The sequence below is a fragment of the Stegostoma tigrinum genome, unplaced genomic scaffold, assembly GCF_030684315.1.
Source record: "Stegostoma tigrinum isolate sSteTig4 unplaced genomic scaffold, sSteTig4.hap1 scaffold_296, whole genome shotgun sequence".
NCBI classification, from domain to species: Eukaryota; Metazoa; Chordata; class Chondrichthyes; order Orectolobiformes; family Stegostomatidae; genus Stegostoma; species Stegostoma tigrinum.
Window position 1 is genome coordinate 168975 of NW_026728224.1, and position 17402 is coordinate 186376.

General features: G+C 45.8%; 1 protein-coding gene across 1 annotated transcript; it reads left to right on the forward strand.

Moving 5' to 3' along the window:
- The first annotated feature begins 1788 nt into the window (after nucleotides 1-1788).
- LOC132208122 (utrophin-like) lies at nucleotides 1789-12705 on the forward strand. The gene is made up of 3 exons (XM_059643859.1): nucleotides 1789-1893; nucleotides 7705-7973; nucleotides 12081-12705. The coding sequence occupies exons 1-3, from the start codon at nucleotides 1836-1838 to the stop codon at nucleotides 12225-12227; spliced, it is 474 nt and encodes a 157-aa protein (XP_059499842.1). The 5' UTR covers nucleotides 1789-1835; the 3' UTR covers nucleotides 12228-12705.
- The last annotated feature ends 4697 nt before the right edge of the window (nucleotides 12706-17402 follow it).

A 17402-nucleotide genomic window follows, 5' to 3' on the forward strand; every position in this document is an offset into this window, starting at 1 on the left:
TGTTGCAGGCAGTTTTGGTGGTCTGTCAAGACTTGAAACGATCTCTAACCCAGGCTATGCTGTTTCAAAAAATTCAAGTATACCGGTGGGTCATTGGGCTGCAGCATTGAGCTGATTCCAATCGGTTGTGGAGCCTTCTTTTACTCCAGGATTTGAAATATAATGTCCTGGCTGCTGCAGCAATGCGTTGTGAGTGTGCGTTGCATTTTAATTTGAATGGAAGAGTTTTAAAAACAAAAGCCTGGCTTCACAGGCAAATTCCAAGTTCTGAAGCATTTTCAATAATTTTCGATTTAATAACGATGGCCCAATTAGTGTTCCAAAAACAGAGTTCTACGATTTAGTTAACAGAATTCAATTATGCGAGTAGAGAGAAGGTGGTGGGAGCTTAGTTCTTGAACAGCTGTTGCCTATGTGCTGTGGGTACTCTCAATGTCATGACAGAGCGAAATGCAGGGTTGTCACACAGGAATCCTAACTTACTTTTGCCCTTGTCCCTCTAAATGGAAGTGGTTGTGAGTTGGAAAATGCTGTTGATGGATTTTGGTGAATTCCCTTGCCTTGTGTGTAGTTCGCAAGTGCGCCACCTCGTATGTGTTCAGATTAGTTTCCATTTGCCACACAAATCAATCTGACCTGCCTGTTTACATCACCCTGCAATCCTGGGCTCTCCTCATCACAAGTTACCATCTCAGCAATTTTCATATGTTTCACAAACTTAGTGATCACCCCTCGAAACATTTAAGTCTAAATCATTCTGATATAGCACAGCAGTGAGCGCTTGAACAATAATCCCTGGAGAGCCTCACTGGACACAGACTTTCAGTCACGAAACATGGATCAACCATAACCTTCTGCTTCCTGCCAACTCAGCCCATTCTGAATCCAACTTAGCAAATAAAGTCAGAGTCATCGAGCTGTAGAATATGGAAATGGACCCTTTGGTCCAACTTGTCCATGTCAACCAGATATCCTAATTAATCCAGTCCCATTTTCCTGCGTTTGCTACATAGCCATCTTAACCCCCCTCATTCATATCCCCTTCCAGATGCCTCACAAATGTTGTAATTTTACCAGCCTCCACCACTCCCTCTGAGAACCAAGTGTGGAGCTGGATGAACACAGCAGGCCAAGCAGCATCTTCGGAGCACAAAAGCTGACGTTTCGAGTCGAGACCCTTCATCAGAAAAGGGGAATAGGGAGAGGGTTCTGAAATAAATAGGGAGCGAGGGGGAGGCGGATCGAAGACGGTCAGAGGAGAAGATCGGTGGGGAGGAGACACGCGACTTAAAAAGGCCGGGATGGAAACTGTAGACGAGAGTATAGGTGGGGAGGTAGGGAGCAGATAAGTCAGCCCGGGGGGGACGGACAGGTCAAGAGGGCAGGATGAGTTTAGTACGTCGGAAATGGAGATGCGTCTTGAGGTGGGAGGAGGGGATAGGTCAGAGGAAGAACAGTTTAGGGAGGCGGGGACGAACTGGGCTGGTTTTGGGATGCAGTGGGGGGAGAGGAGATTTTAAAGCTTGTGAAATCCACATTGATACCATTGAGCTGCAGGGTTCCCCAGCGGAATATGAGTTGCTGTTCCTGCAACCTTCGTTTGGCATCATTTGTGGCACTGCAGGAGGCCCATGTTCAGTTTGGTTATGACTTTTGAGGAATGGATGGTCCCTTGGAGATTGAAATTGGAGAAAGATTTCAGGATTTTTTCATGTTCTTGTCTTTCTGTTACACCCCTAGGAAAAAAGCAATGAAAGTGCCGTTAATTTTTTGCATGGCGAGCTGCTGCATATTAACCGGTCTCACACTGTTAACATCACCTTGCCCTTGTGGATATGGATAAAGTTCTCAAAGCTGACAGAAGATTGAAACCACTTGGATTATGTGACGATGGTACGTTTCCTTGCGTTTAAAAAAAAACGCTTGCAGCTTAATGAGCATAATATAGAGCACAGTGGCTCTGGTTAACACTGCTGTCTCAATTGCACCCTTTGGTGACTTTCTGTGTGGAGTTTGCACATTCTCCATGTGCCTGCATGGGTTTTCTCCGGGTGCTCGAGTTTCCTTCCACAGTCAAAAGATGTGCAAGGTCGGTGGATTGGCCATGCTAAATTTCCCAAGGTGTTCAGTGATGTGTAGGTTAAGTGAGTTATAGGTGGATGGGTCTGGGTGGGATGCTGTGAGGGGCAGTGTGGACATGTTGGGCTGACCGACCTGTTTCCACACTGTAAGGGTTCTCTGATTCATGATTCTATGATTTTACTGAGCGCAAAGGTACAATATTAACTCGTCATATTTGTCTCACCTCTTTACATATTGACAAGAAAGCTTTAATGTCAGTTTCTATGCATTTGCAACGTGTCTGCTGTCTCTAACAAGGCTGACTATATCTCCTTCTCGACAAGGCTGACTATATCTCCTTCTCTAATGCACATCTCCTGTCCCCTGACACTGAGAGGTGACATTTGCTTTTCATTCAGTACAATCAACAAGACAATAGCCTCCATATCAGATCCAGCGGCTTCTCTTAACGCTCACACGCTGTTTTTTTTTCCTCCAGGTATTGACCACTCATCATTTCTAATTCCTCATCTCATCTCACTCTCATGCTCCCTCTCTCTCTCAGTCTTTATCTCTCCTCTCCCTGTTCTCCCCCATCACTTCACTCACAGGCACAAACAGAAGTTCACAGTCACACTATGTTGCACATGCATATCCTGTCCCTCATGCACAAACACACTACACAAACAAAAAAAAAGTCAGGAACACAGTCTCTCTCAAACACACTCTGTCACATTCTCACTCATTCATAGTCCATACCGCCACACAGTCGTACACGGTCTTGCACACATTCTGTGGCACACTTGCATGCACTGTCGCAGGATCTTTTGCCAATGCTCTTCCTCTCAAGTACACACACACTACCACAAATCTCTCCCTCACACACTTACGCTTGCAAATTCGCTTGCTGTCAAGCTCACTCACTCTTAGAGACACTCTCACTCCCTCATGCATGCTGTAACACTCCCTTCTTGTGCTAACTCTCTTTCACACACTCTTGAGCACAGTGACTGGCACACACATTCTGTCATGCGCACACTCACGCTTTCATGCACTGTCTTTGTACTCTTGAACACAATCATACACTCACCTCTCTCTTGCACACAGTCAATTTGATTTGAGTCATCATTGTCACATGTGCCCAAGTACAGTGACAAGTTTTCTTCTGCATGCAGTATAGACAGATCATACCATACAAGGCGCATTAGTGAAATGGAACATAGTGACAGCTACAGAGAAGATGCACAGAGAGCGAGATCAAAATTAGATTTAAACTTTTCAGTGTCCTATTCAGATGTCCAATAACAGCGGTGAAGAAGCTGTTCTTGAATCTTTTCACACATGTATACAAACTTGTTGACACCTTCCCTTCAGAAAAAGGGAGAAGAGAGTGTAATTGGCGGGTGAGAAGGGCCTTTGATTATGTCAGTTTCTTTCCCGAGGCAGCAGGAAGTATAGGTGGAATCAACGAATGGAAGGTTGGTTTGCATGATGGACTATGCTGTGTTCATGACTCTGTAGTTTCTTGTGGTCTTAGGAAGAGCTGTTACCAAACCATGCTGTGACATGCATCCAGATAGGATGCTTTCTCTGGTACATAAATGAAAGTTGACCTTGTGGACACACCGAATTACCTTAGCCTGCTGGGGAAATAGAGACATTGGTGTGCGCATTTGCCCATTGCGACGATCTGGGTGGACCAGGAGAGACTGTTGGTGATCGACACTCTCAACTATCTCCACCTCAGCAACATCTCTCTCACTGTCTGATTCAGGCGCTCACACACTCACATTCTGTAGCCTATTCTGTTTGTCTGTCTGTCTCTCTCTCTCACGGTCTCTGTCTGTCTCGCGCTCTCTCTGTCTCTCGCGCTCTCTCTGTCTCTCTCGCTCTCTCTGTCTCTCTCGCGCTCTCTGTCTCTCTCGCGCTCTCTGTCTCTCTCGCTCTCTGTCTCTCTCGCGCTGTCTGTCTCTCTCGCGCTCTCTCTGTCTCTCTCGCGCTCTCTTGCTCTCTCTCTCTCTCTCTCTGTCTCCTTCCACCCCCACCCCCCCGCCCCCCGCCCCGCAACCTCTCTGGCTTTGTCTCTCTCTCTCTTTCTCTCTCACAAACACACACACCAACTAATTGCTCAGTCTTCCATGGTATCTGAATTGTTGGAAGAATTAACTTAGACTGAGCGTGGATTTTCTCCCAATATAGTTATGACAAAGCAGAACCAATTCTGCCTGGAAGAAGAAAGGCAGGAGCATAATAATTAGGGATTGTTTTGCTCGAGGAACCGTGCTGTGATATGCATCCAGATAGGATGCTTCCTGTGGTACATCAGTGAAAGTTGCCCTTGTGGACACACGGAATTGCCTTAGCCTCCTGGGAAGTACAGACAACGGTGTGCTTTTTTGCCCATTGCGATGATGTGAATGGACCAGTGAACTAATCTAAGCCCATCCCCCTACACGATCCCATTATCATCCATATGCTTATCCAAGGACTGTTGAAATGCCCCTAATGTGGCTGAGCTAACTGCATTGGCAGGCAGGGGGTTCCACATCCTTACCACTCTCTGAGTAAAGAACCTGCCTCTGACATCTATCTCAAATCTATTCCCCCTCACTGTTTAGCTGTGCCCCCTCATACAAGCTGATGTCATCATCCTCGGAAAAAGACCCTCACTGTCCACCCAATCTCATCCACTGATCATCTTGTATGTCTCTATTAAATCCCCTCTGAACCACCTTCTCTCCAATGAATACAGACCCAAGTCCCTCAGCCTTTCTTCAGAAGACCTTCGCTCCAGACCAGGCAAAATCTCCTCTGCACCTTTTCCAATGCTTCCACATCCTTCCTGTAATGGGGCGACCAGAACTGTACGCAGTATTCCAAATGAGACCGCACCAGCTTTTTGGACAGTTGCAGCATGACATCACAGCTCTGGATCTCAATCCCTCTGCCAATAAAACCTAAAAGACCGTAAGCCTTCTTCACAGCACTATCAACCTGGATGGCAATTTTCAGGGATCGACGTAGATGGACACCCTCTGCAGAGCAACACTACCAAGGATCTTTCCATTGACCCAATATTCTGCCTTCTTATTATTCATCCCAAAGTGAATCACCTCACATTTATCCGCATTGAACTCCATCTGCCACCTTTCCGCCCAATTCTGCAGTTCATCCAAAGTCTACCTGTAACCTGCAACATTCTTCCACATTGTCCACCACTCCACTGACTTTAGTGTCAGCTGCAAACTTACTAACCCATCTACCAATGCCTCCGTCCAAGTCATTTATGAAAATGACAAACAGCAGTGGTCCCAAAATAGATCTTTGAGACACATCACTAGTAACCAGACTCCAGGCTGAATATTTTCTATCAAGCACCACTGGTTGCCTTCTCAGCCAAAGCCAGTTTCTAATCCAACCTGCTAAATCTCCCTCAATCCCATGTCTCCATGTTTTCTCCAATAACCTACCATGTGGAACCTTATCGAAGGCTTCACTGAAGTCCATGTCCACCACGTCAACTGCCCGACCCTCATCTACGTGCTTGGTCACCTTCCAAAATTACTCAATGAGGCTTGTGAGACACGACCTGCCCTTGACAAATCCATGTTGACTATCTCCCATCAAATTGGTGCTTGCTCGATGATTATAAATCCTCTCTCTTATAATCCTTTCCAAAACTTTTCCTGCAACAGACGGAAGGCTCACTGGGTTTATAATTACCTGGGTCATCTCTACTGCCCTTCTTGAACAAGGGCACAACATGTGCAACCCTCCAGCCTTCTGGTACTAGACCTGTAGACAATGAGGACTCAAAGATCAAGGCCAAAGGCTCCGCCACCTCCTCCGTAGCCTCCCAGAGAATCTGAAAGTTTTGAAGGATGATGCGTTGTATCCGGAGGTTGGTGGGGTGGTACGTTAGGACGAGGGAGACTTTGTTTTGGTTGTTGTTGCGGGGTGGGGTGAGAGGGATTTGTTGCAGGAAATGCTGGAGACACGGTCGAGGGCGTTATCAACCACCGAGCGGGGCAAGTTGTGGTCCTTGAAAAATGAGGACATCTGAGATATACGGGAATAGAATACCTCATCCTGGGAGTGCAGATGCAGAGGCAAAGGAATGGGGAATAGGGGATGAAGTGTTGCAGGAATGTGGTGGGAGGAGGTGTATTCTTGGTAGCTGTGGGAATTGGTGGAGTTGAAATGGATATTTGTTTCTCAGTGGTTGGAAATAGAGTGGTCCAGGTAGGAGAGAGAGGTATCAGAGATTGTCCAGGTTAACTTCAAGTTCGGGAGGAAGGTGTTGGTGAAGTGGATGAACTGTTCGAGCCCCTTGTGGGAACACGAGCCGTGCCGATACGGCCATCGATGTAACGGAGGAAGAGGTGGGGTTGAGGGCCAGTGTAGGTACGGAAGAGGGAGCGTTCCATGTAACCTCCAAAGAGGCAGGCATCGCTTGGGCCCATGTGGCTACCCTGGCCACCCCGTTTGTCTGTAGGAAGTGGGAGGAATTGAAAGAGAAACTGTTGAGGGTTGTTCAAGGACCGGAACTTCCCCCTCCTCAGTGGTCAAAAACGCCCTCGACCGTGTCACCCGCATTTCCCACACCTCATCCCTCACACTCGCTCCCCATAATAACTACCAAAACAGTGTCCTCCTCGCCCTCGCGTACCACCCCACCAACCTCCGGATTCAATGCCTCGTCCTCCGACCCTTCTGCCATCTGCAATCCGACCCCACCACCAAAGACGTTTTTCCCACCACCCTCAGGTGACTCCCTGATCCGCTGCACACTCCCCTCGGCTGCATCCAAAACCAGCCCACCTATCCCATCCTGCAACCTCAAACCCCACCCCCATTTCCTACCTCCTAACCTCTTCCCGCCCCTGAGACCTGTTCGTCCTCCCCGGACTGACCCATCCCCTCCCTACCTCCCCACCTACACTCACCTCGACTGGCTCCATCCCCACCTCTTTAACTTGTCTGTCTCCTCTCCACCTAACTTCTCCTCTATCCATCTTTGATCCGCCTCCCCCTCTCTCGCTATTTATTTCAGAACTCCCTCTCCCTCCCCTTTTTCTGATGAAAGGTCTCAGCCCAACATGTAAGCTTTGGTGCTCCTAAGATGCTGCTTGGCCTGCTGTGTTCATCCAGCTGCGCACTTTGGTATCTCTACATCTCTTAACAACCTCATTAAGTGAGTTCTAGAGAGAACTGTGCAGGGTAGACTTTGGGTTTATCATTCTAACTTGCCAGTCCTGAAAGATGAAAGTTGGTTTGTGTTGGATGTTTGTCTCATAGCTACGAAAGATACACTGAAAGGATTTTTCAAATCTTTTGTTGAGAATTGTACCCATTTAGTCAGTAATCCTTTTCCTTTTTTAAAGCTTCCTTGGTCGTGACAAATTTCAAATATCTGCGGAATTTTATTTGGCTTTGTATTGGTTCTCTGTGATTCTCTGTTAATGACTCGACGACCTGCTAGCTAATTACAGAATTTATCATTGATGTGCTTCAGTCTTATAATATATATGCCAATTTCAGGAGAAAGTCCAGAGAGACCTTTTAAAGGAAAGGGGTTTAGAAAGAAAATCTATCGATCAAAATCATGAATAGTTGATAAATTATTTGCATTCATATTTCCAGAACCTACCCCGGAAGAGAGAGCCCAGAGAATTGCCAAAGCTGTCCGCAAACAGTCAACAGAAGTGAAGGAAAATTGGGAGCAATTGAAAACCCGTGCGAGCAACTGGCAGAAACAGGTGGAAAAGGCGTTGGAGAAACTTCAAGAACTGCAGAAAGCTCTGGATGATCTTGAGGCTCATGTGATAACAGCTGAGGGGGTCCACACTGATGGGCAACCTGTGGGTGACCTGCTTATTGACTCATTGCAGGATCACATTGATAAAACCACAGTAAGTGCAATTACATTACACTTCACTTATGAACAGATGTAACCAGAATGTTGTATCGAGATGATCAGTAATATGAGTACTTCAGTAATATTGATTGAATGGTTGTTAACTTAATTTGCAAATTAAAACTTAGTTGAGCATGCCTTCTGATGATATCACAACATGAATATCAGTATAATTGAGGATTCTATTAGTCAGTGACATCAGCCGAGTTATCTGCTTGTTGCCATGTTATCAGGGTTAAAGGTAAAGTCTTAGCACGCCATTTGGCGACTCCTTAGAGAGAGACAACTGGTTATGATTTAACCTGAAGATCACCATGCCTCAGTCAAGTAGAGCGGTTGAGGCGAAGACCCTTTGTGGTCAGCTCACTGGTATGGCAATTGAGCCCTCTCTGCAGGGCATCAGTCTGCATCAAAAACCAACCGTTCAGCCAACTGAATTTGAATAGAGTTTAGGATTGGAGAGCAATCCATGCAATTATTTTTTTTTAATGAATGTCTCTCACTGGCAAACTTTTTAAAAGCCAGCTCAGCCATACAGGCGAGATCACTTCCTGATCTCAGCTGAATTTTTTGACCTGGGGTGGGTCAACGTTCGGAGTTCAGTGATTGGAATGAATTCTCATTAAGTTCGCAAGAGGGATACTGCACGTGAATAGATCGATGTTTTGAGCAGAGGATGAGATATGAGCAAAAGTTTAATTGATGTGGAAGACCAGCCACAATCATCATCGACGGTGGAGCAGGCTTGAGCGTCCATGCAACATTGTGCTGCCGCTATTTGACTTGTTCTGTGGAAAGGAAGGAAAATGGTCAAAGTGTCAAAAATGATGAAGACCACATCATTCTACAAGCTCAAAATTTGATTGTGTTCAGCATATTATCACTCCTGGTACCCCTAAATCCTGGTCTATCATCTCAGCAGCTCGACTCTGCCCATAAGCTGGTTACTTGTGACATTTTTGAGGGATCTTCCCAAGTCTGAAAATCGTTTTGGTTTTTGTAGAATCAGAGTTGGCCAGTGTGGAAAGAGGTCGTTTGGCATATCATAGCTCTTTGAAGTAACTCCCCAATTCGTCCCCCTCTGCTTGGCAATGACTTGAACCACTTATAAAATCTCTTTAATGGAGGGAAACTTTGAAGGCGTCTGAAAGGAGTATTCACGATCCCAGAATACAACTGAGCCTTATTAAGTTCTTAGTTCTGACGATCAAGAGCTTGATGAAAGAGGATTGTTTTAAAAAGTGCCTTAAAAGAGGAAACGTACAGAGGCTAAGAGGTGCAGGAAGTTTGCGAGTTTTGAGAAGATTTGTTGCTCGGGTTGAGGTTCGGGATGTGAGTTTGCTCGCTGAAGGTGTAGGAAGTCTCTTGTTGGGTTTGAAGCCAACACAATTAAATGTTTGGCAACTAGTAGTGGGCCGTTTGAAATCAAGAGTGGGCAAGAGGACATAATTAGACGAGTGCAGATATCCTGAAGTATAGTTGGACTGGTGGAGATTACGAAAATAGCGATAGGCATAGCCAAGGAACGATTTGGAAACAAAAATGAGAATTTAATAAAATTACCGTCAACAGTATCAGTCAGGTAGAAAGTACAGAGAATAGGATTTGGTTTAAGGTGAGACTCGGGCAGTGGAGTTTTAGACGACGTCAAGTTTTCAATGGGTAAATGTGGGACTTCAACAGGGAATGCATTGGAATTGCCAGGTCCAGAAGTGAAGTAGTTCCAGATGAAGGTTTCACTGCTAATGAGCCAAGACAAGAGACAGGTAGGCAGGATTGAAAAGATGTAAAGAGACAGCTTTAGGGATTGCATGAATGTGTGGTCGGACGTTCATCATGGGATAAACAAGATGCCAAGGTTGTGCTAAGACAAGCGTAATATTACATTGTTGCCAAGGCAGAGTAATGCAATCAGTAGGTAGTGAATAGAGATTGGTGTGGGGACCACAAAGTGGTCTTCCCAGTTTTAAGTTGTTATCTCTACATAGTTGCGCAACTTTATGTTCTGTTCAAAAGGCATCACTGACAAGGAAACAGAAGTTAGCCATTTGTTTACTTGTCAATATATCTTGATTTTTCCACCATGTTCTCCAATTATTAACACAACATGTGCACTGTACGAACTGAACTGTTCAAACCTTAAAAGGAAATGTTAAAATTGTGGAATATAAAGTTAAATTTATTTCATTGAAAATTTAAGTAAATTACATGAAGGTTTGACCAAGACTGCAAGGAATTAGATGGAACACCAGATGAATAAAACAAGCAGTAGTAAGGTGGTATTAGCTGGATGTTCCTGAAGAAAGAGAACACAGCCAACCTTTCTTCCATAAGGGGGATTAATTGTGTGGTGTCAGACACAGTCGATTCAATCATTCCTTCTGTTTTTCCTGTCTGACTATACTATGGTTGTAATATTTCCTTTTTTAAATGCTCAAGGTTAGACATACTTCACTTGACAGTCTCATTTTATAAATTTTAAGAAGTTGACTTATTGTCAAGTCACGGTAGGATTGAAAACACATTCTATAACTGTTTGAAGTCAGAAGTCACATGACACCAGCTTGTCATCCAACAGGTTCATTTGAAATCACACAAGCTTTTGGAGTGCAGCCCCTTCATCAGGTGCAGTTAGTGAGGTGACCACAGAGAGACACAGCTTATAAGCAGAGAGATCAAAAGATCATAGAATTGGCGTGAGTGGAGTGTCAGATAATAACTCTGTACAGGTGACCAAGAGTGTTAGAGGCAAGTAAAGCGTTTATAAAGTCCATGTCAGTGCTGTGTTGTCATGATAATCAGGCAGCGCAGCAGGAATGTACAAAAGGTGACATCTCAGGTCAGACTCTGACTTGTAGTTTAGAGGCTTGTGTTCAGAATCTGTCTTAGAGTTTTAACCTTTATTTCAAAAGCAAGAATTTCTTAGATACCACACTGACTGTAACTACAAGTTGTGTGTTTCTTCAACAAAATATCTGCAAATAAACAAACATCCTGGATGAAGACTTATTATCTGACACTCCACTCACACCAGTTGTATGATGTTTTGATCTGTCTGCTTATGAATTGTGTGTCTGTGTGTTTTCCTCCCTGACCGCACCTGATGAAGGGACTGCACTCCGAAAGCTTGTGTGATTTCAAATAAACCTGTCAGATTATAACCTGATGTCATGTGAGCTCTGACTTTGTCCATCCTAGTCCAACACCAGCACTTCCACATTATAACTGTTTGGAACCAAGTCAGCGCAACAGGTATATGTCGAACATTTGACTTCGGAAGAATGCCGAGTGCTGAAAAATTCATTAATAACAAAGGATTTCTTCATTGTGCCATCTATCGTAACATGCTGCGTCTCACAGTCATAATGAAAGGATGGCCACTTCAATTTAGCAGGGCCAAGAACAGTTATGGACATTTTTAGCGTGGGAGGAGGCCATTCAACCTATTTTATCTGTCCCAGCTCTCTCCCAGCACAAGAAAATTAATCCTTCTCTCGAACTCATTCCACATATTTCACAGAATTGAAATATGTAGGTACATACTTAAGAGATTTTAACATCAAGTGAGCAGTTCTCGCACTTCACCTTGTCACTAAAAATGGAAAACGTGACTTAGAAAGAGTGGGTCTTTATTTTGTTCTGTTTTGATGATGAAGCAGATGCAAGTCAAAGTGCTGGAACTGGCCTCTTGAACTTACCAACTGTTCAATGTGTACAAAATGAATTCTGTGCGCATCTACTAAAAGCAGTTTTATGGAAGGAAAAGGTACCAAAGAAGATTTGGTGTATTGTGCTTGATGCTATTTTCCGCCAACCTGTGAAAACAGAACTCTACGACTGTGAGTGTTGAGTTCTGAGAGGGGGCTATCTTGTTTGAATTGACATTGCTAAGCCTAGGCCTATTTTCCCAACAGCAAAATTGGTAATCCAGCAAGAAATGGATATTTCTCACATTTGTTGGCTGTAAGTGTCTGTTTAAAGTTTCCTTATATACAGGTGCTTAACCTGCTTTTGCAGTTTCAACATTCGTTGTGCCACTGAAAATTTTTTGAATGGTTTCACCTCCAGTTTTCCTGTTTATACATATTTGGTATTTTTTCAGGGTCAGGACTATCTGCAAAATCTGAGATTGGGTTTTGAAAGACAGCAGCCTTTGTTTTGGAGAGATAATGGGAACTGCAGATGCTGGAGAATGCGAGACAACACCGTGTGGAACTGGATGAAGACAGCAGGCCAAGCAGCATCTTAGGAGCACAAAAGCTGACGTTTCGGGCCGAGAACCTTCTTCAGAAAATGGGGAGGGGGTGCGGGTTCTGGAATAAATAGGGAGAGAGGGGGAGGCGGATGGAAGATGGATGGAGGAGAAGATAGGTGGAGAGGAGAGTATGGGTAGGGAGGCAGGGAGGGGATAGGTCAGTCTGGGGAGGCCGGACAGGTCAAGGGAGCGGGATGAGGGGAAATAGGGGTGCGGCATGAGGTGGGAGGGGGGATGGGTGAGAGGAAGAATAGGTTAGGGAGGCAGGGACGAGCTGGGCTGGTTTTGGGATGCAGTGGGAGGACAGGAGATTTGGAAGCTTGTGAAATCCACACTGATACGATTGAGCTGCAGGGTTCCCAAGCAGAATATGAGTTGCTGTTCCTGCAACCTTCGGGTGGCGTCATTATGGCACTGCAGGAGGCCCAGGTTGGACGTGTCCTCTCAGGAATGGGAGGGGGAGTTGAAATGGTTCGTGTCTGGGAGGTGCAGTTGTTTATTGCAAACTGAGCGTAGGTGTTCTGAAAAGCGGTCCCCAAGCCTCTGCATCGTTTCCCCAATGTAGAGGAAGCCACAATGGGGACAGCGGATGTTTTGGATATTTCTTGAGCATTGATTTTCATTCAGAGTTGGTTCGATTTTGCTGAAGCAATAGACATAACTTACTGTGACGTAGACAATGTCAGAGTTAATGTTTCGCATCCTGTGACCCTTCCTCAGATCTCACTCTTCACTGATGCTGCCAGACCTGCTGAGCTTTTCCAGCAACTTATGCTTTTGTTGCTGATTTACAGTGCCCACAGTTATTTTGTTTTTTACAACACAGACAAAACTTGATCTCTGCAGGAAGCATGATGCTGCATTCTCCAACTTCCCTGGCCTTTTGTAATATAATATTGTCTTTTTAGGACAGAAGTGGCTTTTTTTTGTTTGTTTTAACTTCTGCACATGCTTTCTTTGCAGGTTAAAAGTCTACACCTTTTCAGTTCACTGCAGTGCTGCATAATGAAGACTTGGAACAATTTTTTTTTATAAAGTAGAAAATCAGTGTGGTTTGTTTTCCAAAATGTGATGTGTAAGTGCAACACTTAACAGTGTGTTCATCAAACTATTGTTTCCTTTGATCTTTGTGTTGCAGAAATTTCTAGAATCATTTCATATATATTTTTCTTGATATATTTTAGCAGCTTTCCTGGAGCAAGTCTGTTTTCCTTCGGATGAGACGACTTTCAGACATACTCCCTTTATTATGAGATATAATTGGGGTAAAATGAGGAGGATTTTTATTCACTGAGACACACATGCCGATATGTTTAAAGCATTGGAAAATGCATTCTGTTAGGACTGTCATGTTATCTGGTGTTTGTACCAGGCTTTCCGATTAAATGCAAGTGATTAAGGATGCTAATGATGCCACATGTTATTACAAGAGGAAATGAACATCCAAGTAAGGATTTTATGCCACATTTATACATAGCATGGACCACGCAGCATGGATGCAGTGACTGAGTGAAATGGGATGCAGTGACTGAGTGAAATGGGATGCAGTGGCTGTGGGAAATGGGATGCAGTGACGGAGTGAAATGGGATGCAGTGACGGAGTGAAGTGGGATGCAGTGACGGAGTGAAGTGGGATGCAGTGACGGAGTGAAGTGGGATGCAGTGACTGAGTGAAATGGGATGCAGTGGCTGTGGGAAATGGGATGCAGTGACGGAGTGAAATGGGATGCAGTGACGGAGTGAAGTGGGATGCAGTGACGGAGTGAAGTGGGATGCAGTGACCGAGTGAAGTGGGATGCAGTGACCGAGTGAAGTGGGATGCAGTGACCGAGTGAAGTGGGATGCCGTGACCGAGTGAAATGGGATGCCGTGCCTCAGTGAGATGCTCACAGCGAATTGCCCCCTCCATCCTAACCCGCTCACAGCAACTTGCCCCTCCAGTCCAGACCCGCTCACAGCGACTTGCCCCCTCTGTCCTGACCCGCTTGCAGCGAATTGTCCCCTCCGTTCTGACCCACTCGCAGCGACCTGCGCCTGCAGTCCTGAACCGCTCACACTGACTCGCCCCTGCAGTCCTGACCCGCTCACAGCGACTTCTCTCTGCAGTCCTGACCCGCTCACAGCGACTTCTCTCTGCAGTCCTTGCCCGCTCACAGCGACTTGCCCCCTCAGTCCTCACCCACTCACAGCGACTTGCCACCTCAGTCTTGACCCGCTCACAGCGACCTCCCCCCTCACAGCGACCTACCCCTCCGTGCTGACCCGCTCACAGTGAGTTGCGCCTGCAGTCCTGACCCCCCTCACAATGACCTGCCCCCTCACTCCTGACCCGCTCTGCATTGAGGAAACCAAGCGGAGGCTTGGGGACCGCTTTGCAGAACACCTCCGCTCGGTTCGCAACAAACAACTGCACCTCCCAGTCGCAAACCATTTTAACTCCCCCTCCCATTCCTTAGACGACATGTCCATCATAGGCCTCCTGCAGTGCCACACTAATGCCACCCGAAGGTTGCAAGGACAGCAACTCCTCATCCGCTTGGGAACCCTGCAACCCAATGGTATCAATGTGGACTTCACAAGCTTCAAAATCTCCCCCTCCCCAACTGCATCCCAAAACCAGCCCAGTTCTTCCCCTCCCGCTACTGCATCACAAAACCAGCCCAGCCTGTCTCCGCCTCCCTAACCTGTTGTTCCTCTCACCCATCCCTTCCTCCCACCTCAAGCCACACCTCCATTTCCTACCTACCACCTCATCCTGCCTCCTTGACTTGTCGGTCTTCCCTGGACTGACCTATCCCCTCCCTCCCTCCTCACCTGTACTCTCCTCTGTACCTATCTTGTTTTCTCTCCATCTTCGGTCCGCATCCCCCCCTCTCCCTATTTATTCCACTTCCCTCTCCCATCCCCGTCTCTGATGAAGGGTCTAGGCCTGAAATGTCAGCTTTTGTGCTCCTGAGATGCTGCTTGGCCTGCTGTGTTCATCCAGCTCCACACTTTGTTATTTTGGATTCTCCAGCATCTGCCATTATCAGTGGCCTTTCCTCTTTGTCAAAGTTTGTGCAAAAGCAACACGATGTGGGGCGGCACGGTGGCTCAGTGGTAAGCACTGCAGCTTCACAGCACTGGGGACTCAGATTCAATTCCAGCCTCAGGCAACTGTTTGTGTGGAATTTGCACCTTGTCCCTGTGTCTGCGTGGGTTTCCTCCAGGTGCTCCGGTCTCCTCCCACAGTCCAAAGAGGTGCACGCTAGGCGGATTGGCCATGCTAAATTGCCCATAGTGTTCAGGGGCGTGGGTCTGGGTGGGATGCTCCAAGGTTTGGTGTGCACTTGTTGGGCCAAAGGGCCTGTTTCCACACTGTAGGGAATCTAAACAATTCTGTTCCCACATCTCCATGTTATAACCCTGCTGATCACTGCACACAGAGATGTTTGTTAACAAAAGGATAACAATAATATGCAAACCCAGTGCTGGAGATGTATTTTAAATACACTGAGGCCAGTGTCGATCTCCAATTCAACTTTTATTTACAAATGAACTGTCTTCAACTTTAGCACTGCCTCATTCAGAGATAGTTGCCAGGGTGTCAGCATCTCTGACCCTCACACGACTTATCTGTCAGCCAGGACTCCCTGATTTGGGCTGTTAATATGGACCAATCAGCCAACTCATATTCTGTGAGGTTCAACTGGCCGACCTGGTCCCAAACCAGTGCGGTGTGTTCATCGAAAATCAAACATGTACTAGAAAGGTACCATTACATACCAGTGCAAAGGAAGGCATGAGGCTAAACTGGGGAGGGAAGGGAACTGCTTATTGGGGGTGGCCCAGAGAGTGGAAGAAAATCGAATGGGAAGAAGACCATTTGAGACTGAGGGAGAGAGATGTAATTGCCTGAATGAGGCATTGCAATTGCGAAATGGATTTTTGTGTGTACACCATGTTCAGTTTCCCCGATCTTAATCTGTACTCCTCTTTAAATCATTAGTATCTGAAATTTCTGTATCATTTCCAAATGCTCTGTCTCTAATGTTATGCTGTTGGAATTGGTTGAACTGCAGAGATATCATTTATTTGCACAAATGTGTTCAGTGAAATGAGTCGCATGCTATATATGTATTATTCTTCCTGATTCTATTATACACATACAAATTAAAGTTAGTTCCACTTTTGAACAACAAACTGCTTTTAGATGTATGATGTATCTCATTTGCCTGCCACTTACTCTTGTTGATGAGTTGTGTTTCTGTTTTGTGAAGAAATATGAATGAGCTGGAGCACTAATGGCAATGCCCAATGTGGTGATATTCCAACATTGCAGCTGGAAGGTGGGGCGGGGAGGGGGATGGGTTTCACAAGAACTATTACAGAGGGAAATGGAGAGACAGGTGATGTATGTGGCAGCGCCGAGACAGTGAGGAAAATGAAATGCAGCCTGAAGGGGAATCTGGTTGTATTCTCCAAGGCACGGGCTGAATGGAAGAGGACAGAAAGGATTCACTCAGAGGAAGAGTAGATGAGACTGGACTGATTATGAAACAGGCAATAATCATTGGCAAGTCACTGATAGGAGGGTGAATCAATCGGGCTCACTTTAAGACTGTTTACAGTGACCATATAGTTCCTGGGAGATGTGTAGATCAGGCCAGGCTCATACAGAAACGCTTCCCGGAGTAATTAACATGTAGACCCCACTGGGAAAGAGTGAGGGGTTGGCCGTCCTGCTACCACTGATGCACTGAAAGCTTGGGGCATAACTGGGACGATGGGGCTGCTGCTGCCGAGGCACAGTCGGGAAGGACCACTGAGATTTTCCTGCTGAAGGTAAATGGGGGTCCATTCAGTTATCGGACCCTCCCCGTGTCTCACATGTATGTAAATATTTTTGTTGTATGTCTAAGAGAGGTCTTTGGTTCATTGGGTGGAGCCCAAGTCCAATGCTTTATTTGTTTATTTGATATGCAGCTGGACAGAACGCAACTGCAGTTGTGACATTGTACATATACAAAGAGATTTCTTGTGAAAAAGGTCTATTTTTCAAATCAGAAATGTGACTGGGAGGAGTGTGGATGAGCCCAGGCTCACTGTGGGTCTGGTTACGGTCACCACATTGTCACTAAGATGTGTGTATATGAGGCATGGCTGGCTGTGAGACTGTGAAAAATCACT

Excerpts from the sequence above, each read along its gene's own strand:
- LOC132208122 (XM_059643859.1), top strand. The coding sequence starts at position 1,836 with ATGGATAAAGTTCTCAAAGCTGACAGAAGATTGAAACCACTTGGATTA. Across the intron at positions 1,894-7,704 it reads ACTTGGATTATGTGACGATG|AACCTACCCCGGAAGAGAGA; the intron begins GTACGTTTCCTT and ends TCATATTTCCAG. Across the intron at positions 7,974-12,080 it reads ATCACATTGATAAAACCACA|GGTCAGGACTATCTGCAAAA; the intron begins GTAAGTGCAATT and ends GTATTTTTTCAG.